The sequence below is a fragment of the Westerdykella ornata genome (genome assembly GCF_010094085.1).
Source record: "Westerdykella ornata strain CBS 379.55 unplaced genomic scaffold EI97scaffold_8, whole genome shotgun sequence".
NCBI lineage: Eukaryota > Fungi > Ascomycota > Dothideomycetes > Pleosporales > Sporormiaceae > Westerdykella > Westerdykella ornata.
Window position 1 is genome coordinate 842,365 of NW_022986858.1, and position 22,482 is coordinate 864,846.

General features: G+C 52.4%; 10 protein-coding genes across 10 annotated transcripts; 5 read left to right on the forward strand and 5 right to left on the reverse strand.

Annotated features, from left to right (window-relative positions):
* Positions 1-838: 838 nt before the first annotated feature.
* EI97DRAFT_417431 (uncharacterized protein) lies at positions 839-3,594 on the forward strand. Its single transcript, XM_033796923.1, has 5 exons — positions 839-1,245; positions 1,306-1,785; positions 1,835-1,983; positions 2,050-2,520; positions 2,579-3,594. The coding sequence occupies exons 1-5, from the start codon at positions 1,053-1,055 to the stop codon at positions 3,548-3,550; spliced, it is 2,265 nt and encodes a 754-aa protein (XP_033654798.1). The 5' UTR covers positions 839-1,052; the 3' UTR covers positions 3,551-3,594.
* Positions 3,595-3,657: 63 nt separating this feature from the next.
* On the forward strand, positions 3,658-4,706 carry EI97DRAFT_500849 (uncharacterized protein). The gene is made up of 2 exons (XM_033802680.1): positions 3,658-4,336; positions 4,413-4,706. The coding sequence occupies exons 1-2, from the start codon at positions 3,926-3,928 to the stop codon at positions 4,560-4,562; spliced, it is 561 nt and encodes a 186-aa protein (XP_033654799.1). The 5' UTR covers positions 3,658-3,925; the 3' UTR covers positions 4,563-4,706.
* Positions 4,707-6,597: 1,891 nt separating this feature from the next.
* EI97DRAFT_375885 (uncharacterized protein) lies at positions 6,598-7,505 on the reverse strand (the record flags this gene model as incomplete). Its single annotated transcript, XM_033795533.1, has 3 exons — positions 6,598-6,663; positions 6,721-6,882; positions 6,942-7,505. The coding sequence occupies 3 exons, from the start codon at positions 7,503-7,505 to the stop codon at positions 6,598-6,600; spliced, it is 792 nt and encodes a 263-aa protein (XP_033654800.1).
* Positions 7,506-8,790: 1,285 nt separating this feature from the next.
* Positions 8,791-10,104, reverse strand: EI97DRAFT_441997 (uncharacterized protein; the record flags this gene model as incomplete). The annotated part of the gene is made up of 2 exons (XM_033799733.1): positions 8,791-9,374; positions 9,444-10,104. The coding sequence occupies 2 exons, from the start codon at positions 10,102-10,104 to the stop codon at positions 8,791-8,793; spliced, it is 1,245 nt and encodes a 414-aa protein (XP_033654801.1).
* A 679-nt stretch (positions 10,105-10,783) lies between these two features.
* On the reverse strand, positions 10,784-12,350 carry EI97DRAFT_314762 (Orotidine 5'-phosphate decarboxylase). Its single transcript, XM_033794639.1, has 2 exons — positions 11,884-12,350; positions 10,784-11,820 (listed from the first exon to the last, which is right to left on the reverse strand). Exons 1-2 carry the CDS (start codon positions 12,215-12,217, stop codon positions 10,988-10,990), a joined length of 1,167 nt encoding a protein of 388 aa, XP_033654802.1. The 5' UTR covers positions 12,218-12,350; the 3' UTR covers positions 10,784-10,987.
* A 2,082-nt stretch (positions 12,351-14,432) lies between these two features.
* On the forward strand, positions 14,433-15,296 carry EI97DRAFT_457961 (uncharacterized protein; the record flags this gene model as incomplete). The annotated part of the gene is made up of 4 exons (XM_033800867.1): positions 14,433-14,543; positions 14,859-15,128; positions 15,176-15,203; positions 15,265-15,296. The coding sequence occupies 4 exons, from the start codon at positions 14,433-14,435 to the stop codon at positions 15,294-15,296; spliced, it is 441 nt and encodes a 146-aa protein (XP_033654803.1).
* A 367-nt stretch (positions 15,297-15,663) lies between these two features.
* EI97DRAFT_314772 (Extradiol aromatic ring-opening dioxygenase) lies at positions 15,664-17,191 on the reverse strand. Its single transcript, XM_033794640.1, has 2 exons — positions 16,574-17,191; positions 15,664-16,446 (listed from the first exon to the last, which is right to left on the reverse strand). The coding sequence occupies exons 1-2, from the start codon at positions 17,058-17,060 to the stop codon at positions 15,974-15,976; spliced, it is 960 nt and encodes a 319-aa protein (XP_033654804.1). The 5' UTR covers positions 17,061-17,191; the 3' UTR covers positions 15,664-15,973.
* Positions 17,192-17,977: 786 nt separating this feature from the next.
* EI97DRAFT_314786 (uncharacterized protein) lies at positions 17,978-19,612 on the reverse strand. Its single transcript, XM_033794641.1, has 5 exons — positions 19,297-19,612; positions 19,140-19,238; positions 18,699-19,084; positions 18,584-18,651; positions 17,978-18,528 (listed from the first exon to the last, which is right to left on the reverse strand). Exons 1-5 carry the CDS (start codon positions 19,462-19,464, stop codon positions 18,011-18,013), a joined length of 1,239 nt encoding a protein of 412 aa, XP_033654805.1. The 5' UTR covers positions 19,465-19,612; the 3' UTR covers positions 17,978-18,010.
* Positions 19,613-20,393: 781 nt separating this feature from the next.
* EI97DRAFT_314806 (uncharacterized protein) lies at positions 20,394-21,093 on the forward strand. Its single transcript, XM_033794642.1, has one exon. It carries the CDS (start codon positions 20,501-20,503, stop codon positions 20,927-20,929), a length of 429 nt encoding a protein of 142 aa, XP_033654806.1. The 5' UTR covers positions 20,394-20,500; the 3' UTR covers positions 20,930-21,093.
* EI97DRAFT_359629 (galactose-binding like protein) lies at positions 20,988-22,052 on the forward strand (the record flags this gene model as incomplete). Its single annotated transcript, XM_033794939.1, has 2 exons — positions 20,988-21,305; positions 21,957-22,052. Coding segments are annotated over 2 exons (414 nt in total), but the record flags the coding sequence as incomplete, so codon positions are not given.
* Between the last annotated feature and the right edge of the window lie 430 nt (positions 22,053-22,482).

The following is a 22,482-nucleotide window of genomic DNA, read 5'->3' on the forward strand; positions in this document are numbered from 1 at the left end:
TGGGCCACGAGTCGTGTCATACAGTACCTGGCCCCATCTCTGGACCAGCCCCATCAACCGGTCCCAGCGACCAGCCCCATGGAATACAGACGACAATCATACGTTGTTCCTCGCAATCTCGCAATACCCGACTACAACGATAACCACTCACGTAATATCCCGAGTTTGAGCAACGAGGTTTCCATTCGACAACACCTGTATCCAGTGTTGGATGGCAATTACAAGTGTTCCTACCGACATGTTTCGGGAACGATTCACCCCTGTATCCAGTGTTGGATGGAGATTAAACAGAGCCAAGTGTTGCTACCAACACCTTATGTGGACGACGACCACTTAGGAACCTGACTTTAAGTGGAAAATTCCCGATGCTCAGATTCTACACACTTCATTATAATTCAGTGTTGGATGGCAATTACCAACATCCTACTAGAACAATGACCACTTAGGGGCCCGAGTTTGAGCGATAAATTTCCGATGCACAGTTTGTACTTCGTTATGGGTGATCATTGGATCAGATCTCGGATTTTCAGGGGCTCGAACCTCGTACTCTAGGTACAACTGACCTAAAAGAGAGTAAGCAATTTTAAAAGTACGCGGATAGAAGTCCGGGGCGCTAAGACATCCATTGATTGTGGCTGTACAAAAAACTTAGCGCGATTGAGAAGTCGCGCAGCCCCGAAAACATCTGGCCGCAGCACATGTCCGATCAGCATAAACATGGATCGAGATTAGGTAGAATTGATCCTTCTTAGGTAAGATTTTATGCCTATTGGGTTTAGAGTGAATGCCCTGGCTATGCGTTCCGATGGGTCACGGTTGGATCCACTGTTATTGTTTCGAGTCAACGGTTCCACAATCCCCCCAGCTGTTCACTGCGCACGACCAACTCAAACGTCGCAACCATCTCGACACAGGGCAGATATCGGCAGTAGAACCAAAAATAGAGGCAAAGCGCCCGAAATTGTCGGGTTGGCCGTTTATATTACGGGGAGTTCTGCTGGTTCGAATGCCAAATTTGCCTGTTCATTCACGCGGCCTTCATCCACGACATCATGAAGGCCATCTTTTGGCTGTCCGTTCTTTCTCAATTCCTTGAGTCCAGTGCTCAAGCGCAAAAAGTCATCGCATGTCCCGAACTGATTGGAGGTGCTCCACAACCCTGTGTGAACCAAGAATGTGGGAATGAAGACCCAGAGAATAAGGGTCATTGCGCCAACAAAGCCTCGGATGAGTCGCACTGTGCTTGTATGTCTTCAGGTCGAATTTCAGCGAGCATTCCAAAGAAAGCTAATGCATTCAATATAGGCGACCCAGCTGCAACAGCAGCTCAACCACTGGTGACCTCGGTTGTCACGGCCCCCCCAATTAGCGGCGAAACGAGTGCTCCATCTGGTGCTCCCTCTGCCACTTTCGCTCTCGCGACGCTCACGCAATATAAAGATCTTCGTGAGAGCATTACAGCAACTCTCACAGTATCTCCAACGCAATCTGGCGAACCCGCCGCTACCGTAGCCGCAGTTGTATTTGCCGGAGGAGTTGCTTGGTATCTTGCCGGCTATGTGGGCGCTGAAGCTGCCGCATTAACGGCTCCAAAGGAAGCACCCCCCGGCCACGAAAATGACGAGAAGTGTAAAGACGTCACGCCTAAGTGCAAGGATTGTGGTGCTACTCTTGGGTTCTGTGTCGAGCCGAACCCGGGTTGCGCTTGCGACGACAAGGAGGAGGAGAAGAAATGTCCGGAAAAGAAGCCGTCTTGTGAGGCAACGGAGTGCAAAGGAGACAATGGTAACGTTAATGAATCGTATTTTAAACTTCCAACTAATATTCCATCAAGGCAAATGCACACTAGACGGCCTTAAGGACTGCGAATGTGAGGAGAGCATTAAATGTCCCGATGACATCGACGCTCCCTTCTGTTCTGCATGTGGAGGTGAAGAGGCTGACACTGCGCAATGTGCGGGTGGTGCACCTTGCTGCAAAGGGGTAAGTGTATCTCGGTATCTAGACTGGCATTGAATATGAGCACTTTTACTAACTTCGGGAATTTAGGATGAGACGGGCAAATATAAGGGCTGCCGCTGTTATAAAGAAGATGGAGTGGGTGTTGATGGCTTGGAGAGACCAGACGATCGCGCTGTGCTGGCCGCTTTGTGGAAAAATGTAGAAGAACAGGAGCAACCCGTTTGTCAGAAACAAAATCCGGATTTATCTGAAGTTACGGCGCCGCAGCACATCAAGGATGGAGATCCAAGCGTCGAGAAAGCTGCGAAAGAATGGTGTGCGAGCATGGACGGCAAGACAGTGGGAGTAAAAGATGGAGAGGTGCCGCATCAATTCGTCAGGAGCGGAGATACCAGCTTCTGGCTATCTGCATCGTTTCGAAACACTGGGGACTGTGGTAACGAAGCCAAGATTGTTGGGGATGAGTGCGCGGAGTCCATGATGAGGGCAGTGGAAGGATGCGAGCCAAACCAGAAGACGACTCACGGAGCTGCTCTTGGTAAAGGATGCTTCTTCTATGTAAGTCAAGCTGGCGTGCGATTTGACGATGGTTTGCCTGATAGCTGACAATTCTCAGAACGTTACTGTCAGTGGCTCCCTCGATGCAGACCATCCCCCATGGGAGGGTAACAAGGGCCAGCCGCAATGCGATCGCAAGGTCTCCAGCATCGAAGGGACCTTCTTCCGTGGCCTTTATCCCCAGTTTTGTTCACAGGTTAAGGATGGCAAAGCTATTAAGACAACCCTGACGAACAAGGATTTCAAGCCACCAAGCAAAAGCAAGCGATCTCCTCCCCCAAGCAGCAACCAATACGAAGACTACAAGTTCAACTTCGAATTCTCTGGGGGCGAGAATTGCAAAATCAGTTGTGAAGATGCTTTCTCAAAACTTCGCGATGGCTGTTCCGGCACCACAACTCTAATGTACAAAGGAAGCATCGATGCTGGCTGTGGCACCTACTCATACTCGATCGAGGATCCGCCTCCGCCCACAGTATGCAAACCGAAGGAACAACCCGAGGCTCTTGGACCAGTGAAAACGTGTAATGAAGGCAACCTACGGGCTTTGCAGTTCAGTGGCTGCGGGACACCTAAGCCATTCATCCCGAAAGAAGTCTTCCAAGCTGGTGCTCATCAATTTTGCTATGGCGGCTTCGACTTCACGGCCAAACCGGACGATAAATGGAGCGCTGCGAACCGTTTTTGGATGGACAAGAATGTAATCGACCCCAGCACTAATCTTCCAAAAGTCTGCACCGGCAATCAAAGGTTCGCCTGTGAGAGCAAAATCGAGATTATGGTTGTACCAGCCAAGGATCAGACTGGTTGCAAACCGCTCAAGGAACACAAACTTGCGAAGGATGGTGACTGTACTAAGATGTTAGATGAAGTTTCTGAGGCCTGTATAACCCCGGTCACCGATGGTTATTCGAATAAGACCGGTGGATTTTTCTTGGAGAAGTCAGAAGACGGTTGCTGGGAATGGTGGATTTGGGCTGCTCAATACGGTGAGACCGATCAACGTGACGACTCTTACGGTAGGAACTAGTAGGAGGTTAGCGTTCCCATAGTAATTTGGTAATTGAGGGCGCCAAGAACTCTCTCGCTTTCTGCATTTAACAGATTGTACTCTGTACTTTCCAAAAAGCAATGATGTCACATTTTTGATTGTCTTCTTACCCTACCTTCTTCGGATCTTTATAGACGGTGGAAAGCTCCTAGTTAGCTCGAAATCGTACTTGTTAACGCCAACTTAAGTACTACATAAGAAGGTTTTATTGTCACGCGTGAGGGGCACAACCCCGGAGCTTACTTATGACCGCGGTGGTAAGCCCATCAATTCGGCCTTTTTAAACCTGAAACTTCTATATAAAGGCTTGTTGAATTCGCTATCATCTGTCGTACTTCAATTCACGCATCAACTATGTTGGACGCTAAGTCTTTGGTCTACGTACTTCCACTCACTCTCCTATCCCCAATCGCTCTCAATTACGGGAAGCGATCAGGACATTCACTATTCCCTCTACAAAGACCTTCAGAAGCACCACGAGCCGTCGACCAAGGTTTGCTATCGGCCTGTGCGGCGCACCCAGCTCTGTCCGTCGTCACAGTCTGGCCCACGGCTACAACATCCGCCTCCGCAGATCCGGTCCTTGCCACGAATGAGCCGTCTGAAGCGAAACCCGAAGTAAAGCCAAAGGTCCAAAAACCGAAATACACCTGCCCTGAAAATGAGGGCAGAGAGGAAAATATCTTCTTTTGCGTTCACTGTGGCGGTGCGAAGGAAGGAACGCCGTGGAGGAATGATGGTGTGCCGAATGCAAAGTGCGTTGGGGTAAGCTATTGAAATTTCACCTACCATCTTCCAAGAACTTCAAGAAGATGGGGCTACCATACTCACGATATCTCAGTTATCAAACGGCATGTGGGAAGACTGTCTCTGCTACGAAGAACCACCACAGACAGTGTTCCCGTTAGTAAGAGGAAATAGAGGCACGAAGAAAGGGCTCAAGGAAGAATGGACAGAGAAAAGTTTGGATGAAGACCCTCCTAAAGCTTGATAATTTACGAAATGTCCAGACCCATAGGTATGAGTGGGTGGCTACTGAGGGAGGATATGCTATTTAGAATCCGAATGTATTCGGTAAGGAGCTGTAACAGCTCCAGATACTTCTAGAGCTATATAGGGGAACTTGAGTTTTGGCCCTTTATCCTGATTAATCTAGCTGAAGCCCGGAGTTCCCCCATTCCAGAGAATAGGCGCTCCCGCCATCTTCAGCATAATCCCCCTACGAGTTAGTAAACGTGCTTCGCTCCGAGAGGATAACGCCGCAAGATCCTCGGACCGGGAGGATAATGTAGCTAGATGTACTCTAAGGCTAATTTACCCTACTAGGGGAGGACACTGGTTGAGGAATACAGAGAGACAAACATCATGCTGCAGTGTAATTCAACTCCGTGAGCCGGGTCAGATTCTTTTGATAAGCCGTATCAAGAAATATATATATATGTATATATATATATATATACAGAGAGAGAGAGAGAGAGAGAGAGAGAGAGAGAACTTCTCGAAGAGACTCAATATACTTCGGGCACTCTCAATGCCCAAGGCCTCGTGCTTCACGCACACGAAAATGACCCATCACGAGCCTGAATCTCATATGCAAGGAGCGAAAGGACCATAACGCGTACATCCTTGCCAATTCGTCACGTTCCGTGCCAGCTTCGCCACTTTTTCTAGCCCAACGCCAGAAAACTAAATGGCAGGCGCGGAGTCCCAGACTACCCTAAACATGTATGGATAACAAATGTCTCGTTTAGCAGTCACCCACTAATAAGTAGTGATAACTGGCTTGTTTTCCTTCTTTTGTAGCCAGCGCGGTGCTTCGGTGGACCCGCTTTGCGTGGGGACTCACATTGCGGTCAGGCAACGTCGTGTTCTATTCTACTCATAGAAGTATACACACAGTCATTAACTTCCGCACTCCATATCCCAGAAAATCTGCCTCGGCCCACCCCTCCTCCCCCCCTGGGCACCCCTCCCGATCTCTCAAAACCATCCTTCTCCATCCAAATACCTCACCACCCCGCCTAGACTTCAACCGACATGACAATACCATCCATCCAAGCCTGCCTACTCCCCACATCGGTTATTTCCCTCTCTCCTCGCATCATCCGGGTTTATCATAAAGTATACTGAATGCATGCAATGATGCATGTGCGAAATCCAATCCCATCCCATCCCATCCCATCCATCCAATCCAACCAAGTCAGCCTCGTCCCACCGGACTGCTTACTGTACATTAACATCTGACGAGGCATACTCCCAGCAACATTGAATCCATCTAGACTCTCTCGACTACCCACAACACTCGACTGCAAAAACCACCTCTTCCTCACCCGCTCCCTTCTCCCGATGGGTAAGCGGGGCAGTATAGCTACGCGCATGATATCTTTCACCAATTTAGTGCGAGGAATGCTAGAAAATGTGATGTCTCCTTGTAATGAGGCGGCGGTAGCGTGCACAGTATATAGATGCCTTCATCCTTAGTGACGCTACCAAGGTAGGTTCTAATACTCGGAATATATGCGAAGTTGCAAACCCCAATGCATGAATCTTTAAACTGTAACTAGACGCACGCGCGACTCCTTCCGCACGACACCTCCCCAACGATACCTCCTATACACGAACACCACGTGCCAATGAATGATTAGATATAGCATTAGCAGTCTATGAGGATACCCTACCCGGGGAACGCCTTGTGATGAAAACCACTGTGTACCACCCATGCCACCCATGACCATTGCATCCATGTGCAGCCCAGGGGTATCAAATGCATACTGTCCATGTCCAGGTGTCGTGAGAGCAAGAAAGAAACACGTGAGAGACTGCCCATCCGACCTGGACCTCACCGATAACGCCTACCAAAGCACGAAATAAAGGAGAGTAAAGGCCGTGATTTCCATCGGTGAAGATACACCACAGCGCCCGAAAGCGTCTGTTGAATATGGACAAGGAAGCAAGAGCCGGGAATCCGAGTAACCAAGGATGGCCGGACAAATGAATGTGTAGGGAGCCTCATTGCAGGGCCATGATCAACGTCTCCGATGCAGCTCCTTGGAGTTCCTGTCCAAGCGTCTATTGACGCTACCAAGGACAACCTAAACAGAGGATGTTAGCAATCCGGACAACTATGACAAACACAAGGTAGGACAAACCTTCATAATTCCCGCCGCAGTCAACTCCTCATCACCATTCCCCTTGAACGGCACCGTATCCACCATATCCCTCAAGTCATCATCGCCCGCAATCTCGGCAAGCCCATCGTCCAGCTGCTTGAGATGCTCGCGGGCACCGGGTTCGCGGCCAACTTGGAAGAACTGCAAAGCAATCTGGTCAGCATTTAATTCCTAAGCAAGACTCGGTGATTGCAACATACCTGGATCCCAACCTGCCAAGCCGGCGCGTCCAACCTGTCCAACTTCCTCGCCGCCGCGATAATCGGACTCTCCACATCATCCGAAGGCTCGCCATCCGTAATCACAATCACATTGATCGGCTTCGTCCTCTCGGGATCCCTCTCATACCTCCGCAGATACGGGCGCAGAATGTTATTCAAGCGCTGACCTGTCGGGGTGCCTCCGCGCGGCCGCACGGTCTGGAAGATTTCGACGACCGTGGAGGCGGAGGTGACGTTCTTGTACAGGGAGGAGTCCGGGTGGTTGAGGAAGTAGATGTCGATGCCGTCGGCGTCGCGTTGGGTGCAGATTGGCGTGATGGTTTCGAGGGCTTTGGCGGTCTCGCGCCAGGAGCGACCGGCCATGGAGCCGGAGTCATCGATGAGGAAGATGGTGTCGAAGGATTTGAGGAAGGAGTAGGGGTCGTCGGTAGTAGAGGATGAAGTGGTTGTGGAAATGGTCGCATTATTAGAAGTTTCTTGAGCAATTGGGCCGGGTGTGTAGGCCGGTGGGGGCTCATTGGGGGGGGCGCTGAAGGGGTTCATACTGGCTCGATCTGGGGAAAGTTAGATATGAAAAAAAGTCTGAAAGTATGCTTGAACTTACCAGGGCGACGAGTAGCTGGTGATGTGGAAGTGAACGGATTATTTGTGGGCGACCTGGAGGCTCCGCCTTTTGATGTAGCGAGAACAGTAGTCCTTGACGTCGACTCGCTGTGGTTCTCACTTGACCGATGGGATCGCCGTGACAGGCTCTTCTTGATGTTGCCAAACACTGAGTTCGTCATGGTGATTGAAGGTGTTCTGTTCACTGGATTGTGTCCGCGGTGTCCTGTAGGGGTTATATGGTCGAACAAGGTGGAGGTGAGTGACACGGACATGGTGAGTGGAAGGAGCAAACAGTGACTTTTTGAATGTTCCCAATGACTGTGCGGCAGGAGGTCCCGTGATTGGGTATGACGATGGGAAACGTTTTCAGAAGGAGACTAGATTCCCGTGCTGATGCAACTAACCGCTGAGACTGCCCCAAACGTTGGACTTATATAGTACAAGCAAGGGGTTGGTCTGAACGTGGAGGCCTTGATGTCTGCCTTGTGTGGCGCATCGGAATCACTTGCCACATTTTCGCACCGCCGCAATAGGGCATATAGGAAATGCAGGTCCAACGTGCAAGACCGTATCTCAGACACGTATCAGAAAATTGAAGCTGTGTTTCGCCTTCGGAGACAAGCCTGTGAAAGGGGGAGGAGAGGCGCAGTGTAGAACACAGCCACAAGACAAAATCCGCCTAAAAGATTAGCGTACAATGCTCAGCCTTCCAACGTGACCCCAGCACCAAATATGCACCAATCAACGTCCGGAACACACGCAATAGTCGCAATTGCCGCGCCTACTACTGCGCACACATTACAACCTTGAGCGGTGCTATACACAGTATGGCGCCATCATCTCCGCAATCTGCCTACCCAGGGGCACTTCTTTGAAGTCAACAATTGACAACTCTCGAACATGTGAAGTGGCCAGCTTGAACGGCATATAGAAAGGCTTTTTTGTGCTAGAGCACGCTCATGTGCCTTGAAGGGTGTTTTGAAAGAGCAAGGTGAACGTCATGTCGCGCGAGTAGCCCGAGGAATTCAGAAGCAATGGAAGCTTGGTAAGCATGCTAAGCGCGACGACGGAACGATAGGGCTGATACTGTCCCCGCAAGGCACAGACCTTCCATGTAGCCCGCTGGCACATGGTAGGAAGTGTAGACGTGCATAGCGATTGGCCTTGCAGCCTGAAGCTTGTTCTGACCACCGTATTGTTCGTATATGTCGTTCTACCTACACTAGCCGCTGGGAGCCGTCCAGTTGCGCTCCACGGCCATGAACATATCTCTCACAGATGCGTGCTTCTTAGGGCCTTGATTCCACGCATTCAGGGGTATGTGCGGTTTCGGCAGGTTCACCGGCGGGCTCCAGGAAACCGGTCTCTTTGCGTCTGACCAGGCGTAAGCGGCTCGATGCTGTGTCCAGCAATCCCCACAGATACCAATGTGTGCGCTCCCAGTCTCAGAATTGAACAAGCCTTGGATGTAATCGAGCCAGGGAGATATTCGAACTCTTATCCCGCAGTGGTGATGGTTACCATCGATCTGATACGAGGGAACTTGCCGCAGAGATTCTATTAAGCGGTCGACGTCCCCAGAATAGTGACTTGGCTCTGTTGCATCGTAGATGGTTCCCTGCAAGCGCAGGGTGCCCTGCCGCAGGAAAAACCGGATCATCTCGCCAAGCTGAAAAGAATCGCATTGGCCCGAGGAGTCGTAGCCCAGTTTACATTGCCTAGCCCCAGAGGTGTACAGTTTGAGGAAGTGTGCCTGAAGCGAGTTGATAGTTTCTAGGATGCATTCCCGCCGGAATATCAACTCATCTGAGCTCGCATTAGTACGTACGCACAGGATACAAGCGGAATATTGCTACGATGGGCAGAGGCTCTTACCTTCCACTCCATTGGGCAAGTCCCACCACAAAGCCGCAGTGCCATCCATCTCTACCCCTTCCTTCCATTGTGCTGAGTCTCGCAATATGAGGTGTTTGGAGCAACTGGTTATCCAAGGCCCATAATCAAACAGCAGCCCGATGAGGAGTTTCTGTCGTATTCTTTCTTCCGTGGGGCGCGTTTTGCTGGCTTTCAACCTCGCATCCACAGAGACCAAGTATTTCTTCCTGTGTATATACGCCTTGAAGTAGTCCAGGGCATCGAATCGATCTGCAAGGACGGCTATATTGGCTAGGTTCGTGACCGGGAACTTTTCAGGTAGCGGCTGGCCATGAAGAGCTCGAAGAAAGTCGGCAGCGAGATCTCGGATAGATGATACTTTTGAAATGCGCCCAACATGGACAATCTGGATCGTAGGAAGGGCGTGGGATGGGGCTTCGGCGGGAGCAGAATAACCAGCCTGTTTGAGCGCAACGAGGCCCTCGGAGAGTATTCTTCCTTCATTGAATCGATCGCTTAGCAAGCTGTCAAAGTATCGCGAGTTCTGCCGTATGGTTTTCGAGCTGACTCTATATCGGAAGCCTGCATCATGTTCCTCGTGCCGGATGTGCAAGATGAGGTCGCCAGGTTCGATACTGATCAATTCGGATTCGGACGACATGGCTGAGGCGGTGGATAACGGGAGACGCTTGCTGTCTTCCGCGTGAGGACAGATGTCACGGATATGGCCACGCCATGTTAAAGAAAGACGCAGTGGGGTGGCGACGGCAACGGGCAGAGATGCGGTCTTCTCATGAAGTCAAGTGCCAAGCCCTAGATGACCAATTTAGCAAGTTGCTCACTACACAGTACACAGTCGACGAAACTATCAGTCCAAGTCAAGAATAGGAGTATCTAGACCGTTATCTACTTATACAAGGATAGGTTAGATACACTTCATGCTATCTAGGCGGCAGAAGAGGATGTGTAGGAACGTGTTCTCTACTCAAGATATGCACCTAGGACAACATACAGGGCCACCCAGGCGATCACGCATCAACCTTGCATACAGTCAAGGATATATTAAGAAATACATTACATTCTCTCAATATGATATGAAGAGAAGACGATTGGGCCTACAGTCAAACCCTTCATGAATCGCTACCAATGCAAATATGCTTTTTCCCTTATGCCCTAGACTCCATCAGTGCCAGCGGTCTGTATAAAGCGGATAGCTACTAGCGCCTAAACATCGGTAACCTGGTATTGCCTTTAGCACATCCTACCAGAGAACCGACCAGAATATGTTCAACAATGCAGCACACACAAACGCAAATGCGTCGACCAAGATTCCTCTCTGGGGAAGCATCACGGTTCCGCTCTCAGCAATCCCAGTCGGAGAATGTGCACCTCGCATTGGGGAGTTGCTGTGCCATTGCGAGGTGGCTATAACCGATTGTCGAAGGAATCACTCGGCAGGTTATCAGAGCTACAAAAGTCTCCATGTAGGACGTCCTCAGGGGGAAAGACGACGATCGGGACAAGCCAACGGCCAATCCGATCATCTACCCGTTCTTCTTCCCTATCCGGTCCAGGTATGCGGCCCAGCCTTCTTTCCGATAACGGCTCGTGGTCTCGCGTCGATCTTTGGCGTTGAGGATACCGCGTCCGACGATGATGACGTCGCAGCCTTGGTCGTAGATTAACCGCCGGGGGGTATTGTATTGCTGGCCGAGACCGTCGCCGAGCTTCTTGCCTTCTTCTTCAGGAGGGGGCAGTTGGCAGCCCGGTGTCATTGTCAGGAAATTGTCATCCGGTTGGGTGTTGAGACTACGCTGAGCAATGAACCCCATGACGAAGCAGCGGTTGTCTCTCGCAATCTCCACACAGCGTCTTGAGTATTCTGGAGTCAACAAATGCCCTTCTGAGCTCATTTCCGCGAGCAACAGAAGCGATCGAAGAAAAGGAATCGGACCCAGACGCTGGAGCATGGCGTCTGTGTCGAGTTTGGAGTGGTCGTCGGCGGTCAGATCTAGTTCGGGAAGGGTTGTTATGCTCTCCGTTCGTGTCGAGATTGTGGTGCTGACACTGACAACGCTGTGCTTCCGGTCTGCTGCGGTTACGCTTAGACGTCGGTCGTCGTTGTCTTCGGGGTGCGGAGACTCCACCGCAACGTCTCCGTTTGAAGGGTCTTGTTCCTCCTCGTCCTTCACCTTGGGTATGGTTCGATCAGCCGAGATTTCGGTATGTACCTTAGTGTTATATTTGACGATAGTGTCCATGGCAGCTTTGTGTAGGGCGGTCACGATGGCGGGGCCCGGTAGGATATGTGCGTTGGTGATGTCGGACCATGTGGCAATGCGGTGGTAGCCCGAAGTGTACTGCTTTTGGACGGTGCCTGTATGGGATCGTGTCAGATACGAGCAACGGCAGTATGTGTAGGGTTTGTTCGGAGGCATACCTCCAATGTCTGCGAATTTCCTGTCTTCGAAGATGAGGAAATACTTTCTCCGCGCAATCTCCTTCAGGGCCAGAGCAGTGCGCTCGGTCCAATCGGTGACAATGTCGCAGTGGGTCTTGAGAATGCATATCTCGTCCCCCAATGTTTCTGCCAAGTCGATCAACTCAGCGGAAGTCAGGACATCGGCGGAGAGACAGAGGTTCGTCTGTTTGATGGACATGAGGCGGAGGAGGTATGCAGTGAGGGATCCGCTCGAAGGCAGCAAGGAACGCTCGCGGTAGGATAAGCTCCATGTTGGATGACGGTCGGCGGAAGCCATAGCTCCGGCTGCCATGTTCCTGAAGCTGTTTGGGCGTGGTGTTGGTGTTGGTGTTGTCGTGGATATGACGCGGTGGTGGAGGGGGAGCTGAGCGCGACTGAGGGGTGCTAAGGGAGGTCTGGATGGTCAACAGCGTGGCGGCGACTCAGCAAGGACAGCAGGGTAGAAATGAGGGGAACTTCCAGCTGGCCATCACCTGGCGCAGTCCCAGGTTTTAAGAATAATAATTCAGGAAGAAGAAGAATGGGGTTTCGGTCAAGGCCCAAGACAGGGCTGGCACATCAAATTGGTTTTTCTGGGGCGTCGCGACGGCAAGGAACCGACCGCGAACCCGCGCAGTGAGCCCCCCGAGGCCCCCCTGCGGCCCGCTGCTGATGCGCCGTTCTAGCCGGTGCAGGTCGCTGAAAGGGTCCTCTCCTCGCCCTCTTACTCCAAATGACACGGCCAAATGTGGGGAGACGTGCGGTTCCGTATCCCAGATGCTGACGCTGCGGGATGAGAAACTCGTCAACAAACGGACTTGGACGGCAAGCTTTAGGCAGAGGAACTCTATTCCTCCCACCCTGCACACCTTGATAATCGTTTAGCAGGCGAGAAGCACGCCTTGCTCTTCGCCTGCTTCCTTCCCACCTCATCTCTCATCTCTGCAAAGTCCCTGGGGCCATTGCACGCGCTGTCGACGCCACACCCATAGATGCCGTTGGACCTGTCACGGACACATCACACACACTCACCGTCCTCGCCGACTTGCTCAACCCACCTGTGCCACACGAGCGCCGGCCCCCCTTTGGACTCGAAGGTGGACGGGTTTTATTAATGAGACTTCGCCAATGAAGCTTCGGCGGATGCTTGCACGGCATCGCCTTTGGGATAACCCGAGATTACGTGTCTAGCATCCGTCGTACCACTGCAACCACTGGGCGTATCCATAGCAGCAAAATAATAAAATCCAGAAGGGGACCCGGGTATTGGGTACCGCTTTGCTGGGTTTCATGCATCTGAGAGCGAAAGGTACTGCTCCGGCATCCGGAAGGGAACTCCGACCCTTCTCGATTCGAGCACTGTGTTGCTTGTAGGGACCAGGGTTCGGAAAACGGTTATCAGAGAGGCCATCACAGCTCCAAACCGTTTCTCCGTTGGGACCGTGATCAGAAGACGCATCGGGTAGGAATGCCCGTGTCCGTGTCTACCAAATAGGGGAGTGCGCCAACTTCACTTCGTTCACAATCCTTCAAAATCTCGCCAACTTCACCTCATGCATCTCTACATCTCGTTCCACGCATCATGTTCCATTTCGCGGTTTTTTCTTTTTCTCTTGATCTTTTCAGTTTACTCTTTCCTGTATGATATAATTTGGTACATGCCAGGAGGTTGAGTGTGGGTGTTTGACTGTGGTGTAAGATCTAGAGTCAAGCACGCCTCACCACCTCTCTTGTCTCCATCAAGGGATCCTATCCCTTCTTATCTTCAATCCATTTTTACGACTGTTGCCAATATGTTAAATCTCTTCAAAGAGAGCACTTTTTCCAGTCAGCCTTGGGTCTTGCGTGGGAGGCGCTTGCTCTCACTAGTTTTCACTGTCTGTTCAAACTGTCGCACGCTCTCCACATGCTCATCGGCTGTCGAAGCTGCATGCGCACGCCAGGCAGCATCTGAGGCCGTGATCCTCATGGAAATACAGGCACCTTACGCGCTTGATGACAGCGCGGGTTACAGTGCACCAGTTCATACAGTAACAACATCATGCCAAGTGTTGAGAAGCCCAGGAGAGGAGAAATCTTCATCTTCCATCTCACACCGACGCCGCCATGCTGAACACACCACTGCCTTTCCAGGAACCCGACAAGCTGCCATCTACGTCGCTGAAGACTCGTCTTTCACCTGGCCTCAAACCTGCAGGAACTCCGCGTTTGCCCACCCTGCCGTCTTCGCTCCGTCGACACTGATTCCGCTTCCGCCCCACCCAATTCGCCTTCACCCCGCTTTCTGCCTGCCCGAACGGAAGACGTATAAGTATTCGTTTCGTGGGGGGTTTGCGTTCTTTCCTTTACACGACGCACGCACACACAACACCACTCCAACCGTTACGTCCGCCACAACAACACCGTTCTTCCGCATCTCTCGCGCGCAGCAAGGCAAGCGTAGTGCTACCTCTTACCTTCTTTTTCCCTCCTCCTTCTTGGATTTATCCCCTCTTTGCTGCGACCTTATCAACGTCGTCGTCGTCAACATGCCTCCCAAAGAGGAAAATGGCGCCGCTCCACTCCTCCTCAAGGGCTTCGACGCAAAGGAGCAGCGTCTCCTAGCCGCTGCATTCATCGCTACGACCGACAACGGCAAGGTAAGTTTCTGGTTTACAAGCTGACAGTGCCTCTCTGGAGGCTGCACGGTGGGGAGACTTTGCACCTGCTGTGCTGACGGTCTAAAGACAGGCGTGCGGCAGCGTCGAGGGCGGCGCCATCACCTTTTGCACTGCTGCTGCTTGCCCCAACTGTGCATTATGATCCTACAATCTGCGCTGCCGTGGATGAGCTTGCAGCTTGCCATGGACGCATCTCCTGTCACACTCCCGCACGCCCTCCTTCCCTGGCCCCATCCATACTCACCCACGCCTTTCCACCCATCCAGACAAACAAAACTGACCCACACCCCACAGATCGACTACGGCATCATGGAGGAATTGACCGGCCACACGCAAGGCACGCTCAAGAAATTCTGGCCTCCCGTCAAGCGCAAGGCCGCGGATCTGCACCCCTCCTTCGCCAAAGCCCAAGGTCTCGTCCCCGAGTCCGGTACCACTGGTGCTGAGGCTACGACTCTGACTCCAGCTCCGGGTCAAGCTCCAGTTCCCAAGCCAGGCAAGAAGCGCAAGGCTGCTGCTGCTCCCGCCGAGGCCGAAGATGGCGAGGAGAAGGCGAGGAGAACGGTAACGAGAAGGGTGCAAAGAAGGCCAAGAAGACCAAGAAGACCAAGAAGACCGCTGCGAAGGGGAAGAAATACCGTGAGTCTCTTCGGTTCATGAATGTTTGCATAATGGGAATGATTGACTAATGGATGTATAGCTGCGGCTACGAATGAGGAGAAGGAGGAGTAATTTCTCTTCTTCTCTTCTCTTCTCTTCTCTACTCCTTGATCGGCTTGCACTTGGACTTGAACGTCGAATTTGGATCGTAAAGTTACCTGTTGCGCAGCACATTCCTACATTCCCTCGTCAACGAAACTTGTGGGATTGGAACGTTAGCTGTTGCATCGGAAACGCATCCTCTTCTTTGTTCCGGTTATGGTGGATCTGGCCGGGTAACATTAGAGTGGTCTGGATAAGAATGTGAAGGGGGTTTATGGAGGTTCCTGAAGGACTATGGATTTCAGAGGCGAACGGCGGTAGAACTGGTTACTGGCGTATCTGGCCTACCTGTCGTAGCTGTCGTAGCAGGGAATACATACTTTCTCATCGATATTCTCTTATTGTGTCTTTATTCGTGAGGTACTTGCTTGGGTGATGATGGACAACTCTTGACTACGCGTTCTCCTGGCGGGAAGGACCATGGAAGGAAAGTACATGCTAACCAGTCCCCAGAGCCAGTGAAGACAACCTCACAAGAGCCGGAGTTCCGAGTAATGCAAAAGTAATAACCAGGCACTATAGTGATATCCGCCGTCCATGCCACACCCTACTCTCCCGTTTCCTTTCCTCGGGGAGAATCAATCATACACCCATCTCCCTTGCACGCACCTATCCCTCCCATCCCATCCCACCCCATCCCATCCACCCTATTCCCAATAAAAACTCCACATCCCCACCCCCATAAACTCATCCACCCAACTCTTCGCCCTCCCCTCCCCTCCGGCCCCCGCACACACCACGAGCGGCAAGAAATGCTCCGCCCCGCCCCGCGGATGCATCTCGTACGCGCCCCTCCACGCCCTCCACCCCTCAAACTTGGTCGCCCTCTCCTGCACATCCTCCGTCTGCGCCGCGTCGGCCACCTGCGCGCTCCACGCTTCGTTCAGGGCCTTGAACTCGGGCGTGCGCGTGGCGCCGGAGAACATGAGGCGAAGGTTGTGCAGGGAGGCGAAGCCGGAGCCGACGATGGCGATGTTTTGGGCGCGGAGGCGCGAGAGGGCGCGGCCGAGGCGGAAGTGGTGGTCCGGTGATTCGGAGGCGAGAACGGAGAGTTGGATGATGGGGATGGTGGCGGCGGGGTGGATGAGGAGCATGGGGATGAAGACGCCGTGGTCCCAGCCTGGTTGAGTGTGTGTTAGCTATCTGCTTGATGGACTCAAAGGAGAGAATAGGAGTCAAATGTAGAAGTATATGTGTAGGTTGATCAGATGGGAATCCGGACATACCTCTGTTCGGATCCAGCTTACACTCCAATCCCTCTTCCTTAATCGCCTCCTGCACCATCCCAGCTACCTCCGGGCTCCCAGGCGCCTCGTACTTCAACTGATATGCCTCCTTGGGAAAACCATAGTAATCATACAACAGCTCGTGTTTCTCCCCGCTCGACACCGTAGGCACGTTCGTCGACCAGTGCGCCGTCACGAGCACGATCGCTCGCGGCTCGTCCGGCGTCCCGATCTTGAGGATTTGCGGTACGCGCGTGCGGAGCGACTGGACGAGGGCGGAGTGTCCGGCGTCGCCGAGGACGGGCATGGGGCCGCCGCCGTGCGAGATGGAGATGACGGGGGCGAGGCGCGTCATGTTGTTCGAGGGGATTGAGTAAGGGGAGAGTAGTTGTTGGAAGGTGTTTAGGCGGTTGAAGGACGTATTGCTGTTCGCGAGGGCGGGACGAGTGCGGTTGGATAATGCTAATATAGTGGTCGTGAAGAGGTAGGAACGACGGGTAAGTCTCATGATCCGTCAAAAGGAGGAGGGGGATAGAGAGGAAGTGCAGCCATTTCGCGCGAAAGAAATGGGCTGCTTAGGAAGCTGGTGGATTACGATATCTGGATTGCGCGAGGATGGGAATTCATTGTTTGTAAGTGTTGAACGCGGAATGATGCCGCATCCGGAGCTGGGAACTCGGGACGCGGGGTCGGAAGGGGAACATCCGATTCAATGGTGAACCTCCATTACCACAAATTTGGAGGTCCAAGAGATAGCATTCAGAGTGAGAAAACTATTAGAAGAAGGTAGATGATTGCTATATATAAATAGTACAACAGCTTCTCGGGTATATTGTTTGAACATTCAGCATCGCATAACAATAATTCGTGCAAGCGTGCAGCTGGTATAGGATCCTTTGGCTAGACAAGCACCTAAACCAGCACCATACACTAGTCACCACTAGCTAAAAACCTACCATATATATGCAGATCCACGCAGTGAATGAGAACCCGCCCAGCAAAACCTCTAATGATACGTACTCCGACCTACCTGTAGACCCATCAGAGAAGTCCTCAAACACCAAAGGTCCGGCAAACGGTTTGACCATGCCAACAGTTTCGAAACCTCGAAGCGTGGGGGCCTCCCTCCCAAGAAGAAATTCCTGAAACAAATATGCAACCCTTTCTTTCACTCCTAGCACCCGATATGCCCCAGAATCCCATGATCAATGCCAACAGAAAAAGAAAATATCCAACACCGTTCCCCCCACAGCCAGACGGCAAGGCGTTGCTTTGTGAAACTGTGATACATGCAGAGCAATACGAACGAAGTAACATATCCGAGAGCCAGAACCGAGTGATCGTCCCTCTGAGACTTTGCGACTCCGAGGACATGAACGAGAATGAGAAGTGATGATAATGCATGATAGTACATGTTGCGAAACGGCAGAAAAAGCAGGGAAAAAGAAGCAGCCGAACTCATCTTGCCTGCCATTTCACGCCGTCCCCTGTCTCTAGATCCGGTGACATGGATGGCTCGTAGTAAACAGCATAGCTGAGGGTCCGACTCTGGCTCGTTCGCGCGCTGTGCGAATGGTGAATTGAACTTCGCTCCTGAGCTTCCTCTATGGCCACCTCCGCCGATGGGCTCCAGGTCTCATCGCACTCCAGCTTGGGTAATATGCACTCCGTGCTCTCTGCATTCTTGACCACCGCGTCTGTAGCTGTGAGCTCGAAAGCGCGATCGTACCAGTCTGTTTTCCTTGACGGAGGTCGCGTGGTATTGCCTCCTCCTGGACCTCTCTGCGTCGAGGAGGTCTCGCTAGGCGATTGCAAGGATCGAGATGCAGTACGAATAGACCTGGAAGTGGAGCTACGGATGGAGCGTCCGGTGGTGACGAAGCGTTTTAACAGAGGTCGGAGAGTGGCGAGACATCCGGCTATGATACCAACGCCGGGCTCGATGGTGGACCAGATGGCGATGTTGGCTGCGTTCCCTAAGGAAGGAGTTGGTTAGAATGACGGGGAATGGAAAAGGGGCTCGAGCCGTACAGAAGAAGTCGTCGACTTGGGTCAAACCGTCGACGTACTGGAAGCGGACCATGGAGCAGACACTACCACTATTGCAAAGTCAGCCTTGGTCGGGAGATATGGAGTCCTGCCTTACAATCCAGCCAGGGAGAGGATAAATCCCACGGATAGCTTTGACCGAATGTCCATATGCGCATTCCATAGCACGAAGATGGGAAGAATAGCGAACACCCAGTTGGTAATGGTGGTAGTAGATGCTTGTGAATATGCAAAAACTCGATCCACTGTTCGGGGCATGCAGCTGCCTGAGAGTTGCTTGTAGATGTAGAGGTCAAGATTGGGGCCACATCTGAGGAGAACATAGCAGAAGGCGGCCATGGATGCGAGGGCGTTGGTAGCCATGGAGACATAGATGCTCCATAACTGCCATGGCTTGATGACAATGCGGGCGAAGAATATTCCTAAGGAGATTTTGAGCACCATGACAGTGACGAGATAAGTGGTTTGGCCCATGAGGGTGTACTGGTCGAAGTTAGCACCAACATAAAATCATTACTCAAGATCGATCAATACTCGCCTTGATCAAATGGTTCATATCTGAGATATCCGTAATATGGGTCCCGCCGCCGTTTGCTTCGAGCAGAAGCATCGCACTGCAATACACGCTGAAGAAGATCTGATATAACGCATCAGTGCCAAACCCATAGTCAATGACAATCTGGTCCCCGTCATACAGCCGCAAGAATCATGGTCGCGTCATCCCAACCAAAATTCGAAATAACATAAGTTCTCGTCCAAACACGAAGAGCGACAAGCGCCCAAGCGGCAACCAGAAGAGCCACCGCCACAGTCGTCTGCGCCCTCCCCCGACTCGATATTGACCCGCTATCGTGGACTGCCATGAAAGAGTGGCGGATACAGTTGGAGAGACAGTGCTTCGAGCATTTACAATATGGAAAGACGTGGCTGGACGCGAAGCGTTCTTTCTACAGCAGCAGCGATAAACAGTCGTTTGACAATAAGAGAAAAAGCAGGCGCTTCGCCTGCAGAAGGGGGCGCTCATGCGGGGGTTTTCGTAGCTGTCACTTCAGCGGGGTGTGACAAATATGGACGAGATACATGGCTACCGTGGTCGCCGACATGTCCTCCCGTTTGAACTGTCACGACATGTGCTCGACCTTGCTGCGAGGGGAACGCCATGTTTCCAGTTTTAGACTGCTCGGAATCACAGCGGGAAAGCCTTGAGGATGGGAAATCCAAGGATTCACAAGTGACCATTGATCCCATTCGTTGCTTCCAAGGCGAGAGAGAGCAGCGAGACCTGGAGCCATATCTTCTGCTGCATGCTGCGCGGGCCTATCACAAGGGCAGGCGACAAGAAATGCACGTTGATGAAGGCATTAAAGACTACTGCCGAGACAGTATTTCTAATGTGTCGGAACGAAACGTGAGATGCGAGCAGTTAGTCTACCCAAGTGGTTGGAAGAGTGTTGCAGCAGTAACCCACAACACGCGCCAAAAGCCTTTCCCGTAAGCTCGGACCATCACCCTTAGGTAACCCAACAACACAGCATTCTTCAACCTTTTCCTAGAAACCCCAGCATACAAAAACAGTCACTCGGAAACTGCACACTCCGAGCATCTACAGAGCAACCAACGTGTCGATTATCGTGACAGGGCACATCTTTCGCAACGAACCTGACACGACTCGCCGTTCTCAACATGCGACAAGGCTGATCCACCTATAGGAGCCTGTCTGGAGCAGTCACAACAGCACAGTTCCTCGGAAAGCGTGCATTATTGGCAACAAACAAGAGATTGGTGACCACAGCAGCCGCAGCCTCCCTTGCTTCGGGATCCCAGGAAGCTCCGCGTCGGACGCCTCGTCCACGTCCCGTGACACTATTCAGGACAACATCGTCATTGTAAGACTTCAACATGCCGCCTTCGTTACGGAGACGGAATCGACGGCCCACCCCGGACGTGAGGCAGGATTTTTCGGACGATGAGAATGACGAAATTGAGGCAGATGAATTATTGGAAGACGACGATCTGCCGGAAGATGGTGCCGAAGAGGAGCAAGAGGTAGAAGAGGAGGAAGAATTGGAAGAAGAAGAGGATGCAGGTACGTGTTTCCGTTGTATGCCTTTTTTTTTCTTTTCCTTCTGTTTTCTCTCTTTTTATTCTGTTGTTACTCTTTCCATGACTTCATGCGTTTCCAACAATTGCCATTCTCCTTCCATATCTACTTCTAGACGGTACTTCACCTCGGGTTCCCTCACAGCCCCATTTCTTTCACCTCTATCCCATCGAATCCTCCCAACTGCATCACAACCATCTACTTCCATAACAAGAAACCTCAACTAACACACCCCCAGCCTCCCCATCCCCATCCACAACAACACCCCCCTCCCCCATCCCCCCCGGCTTCCGCGACATCTCGGCCCTGGCCTCCTGGACCGTCTCGAGCGCCAAACCCGGCTGCTCGATCCCCCAACTCCGGCACCCTTCCACGTCCTTATTCTGGCAATCCGACGGGCCCCAACCGCACCACATCAGCATCCACTTCGTCAAGCTGGTGCGCATCGTGGGGCTCCGCTTGTACCTGGATTTCGACGCCGACGAGAGCTACACGCCGACGCGGATCGTGTTCCTCGCGGGCTCGAGGCCGGACGATCTGGTGGAGTGGGGGGAGATGAGGTTGGAGCAGCCGAGGGGGTGGGTGTGGGCGGATTTTAGTGGGGTTGTGGATCCCGAGAGTGAGGATGATGACGACGACGAGGAGGAGGGCGATGGAGAGGGGTATGAGTATGAGTATGACGAGGATGATGATGAAGACGACGATGGCGATGGCACTGAGAACGACACGCCCGGCCAGGGAGACTATACCACCGACCACGACGCCGCCATCCTCTCCACATTCCCCCGACGACTCCACAATCAACGCCCGCGCGACCCTTCTGCCCGCCATCACTCCTCCACCAGCGAGAACGACACTCGCGCCCCCGAGCCCAGCACAGATACCATGATGCTAGACGAAGACGAGTCGTTCGTCACCCACTCGCGCGTAACGCAACATCGTCGTCTACGAGCCGAAGCCGCAAACACGGGGCCTTCGACAGCGGTACCTCAACCTCAACCTCAACCCGTCACCCCATTGCCAGCATGGCACACAACTACACCGCAACCCTCGCACACACCAACAACAGCAACACAAGCAGCAACGCACACAACCCTCCTCCCACCCTCATCCTCCTCGCCGCTCCTCCCAGCCCCAACACCTCGTCTCCCCCTCCAAGACTCGTCCCCACACTCCCGAACCGCCGACCAGCCAACAACCCCCGCTGCTGACCGCAGCCGCCGCCCCAGCAGAAGAAAGAAGAAGAAGAAGAAGAAACTCCCCGTCCTAAGAGCCCATCTCCTCCAAGTCCGGATCCTCGAGAACCATCAGAACGGCAAAGACACGCATGTCCGGGGCTTGCAGATTTTCGCTCGGGAGGATGGCAGGGGGACGAGGGGCGCAGGGGTGAATAAAGGAATGATGGGAAGCGAGATTGAGAGAGACATGGGCGGCGGTGGTGGTGCGGGGTTGAGGAAGGGCAAGGGAAAAGGGAAGGGGAAGGAGGAGAGGGAGATGGCGATGGGGAGTAGCAGGAAAGTGGTGAAGGGGTTGTCGAGGAGTATGTGGGATGTGGAGCCTACGCTGCGGTAGGTAGATAACTGCAAGCGCCGAAGGCATATAAAGTGTTACACGAATCAATGGATGGAGCGATTACAATGATACAGGGCCAAAGGCTGTATTCAAAGTAACCTGCAGTGCAGAGAATAAACGAAGTTTTTCCCCAAGACATACATCTTTCACTTGTAACCACATACGGTTCATTTCCACTGCGCATCTTGGACTCCACCGGCGCTATTAG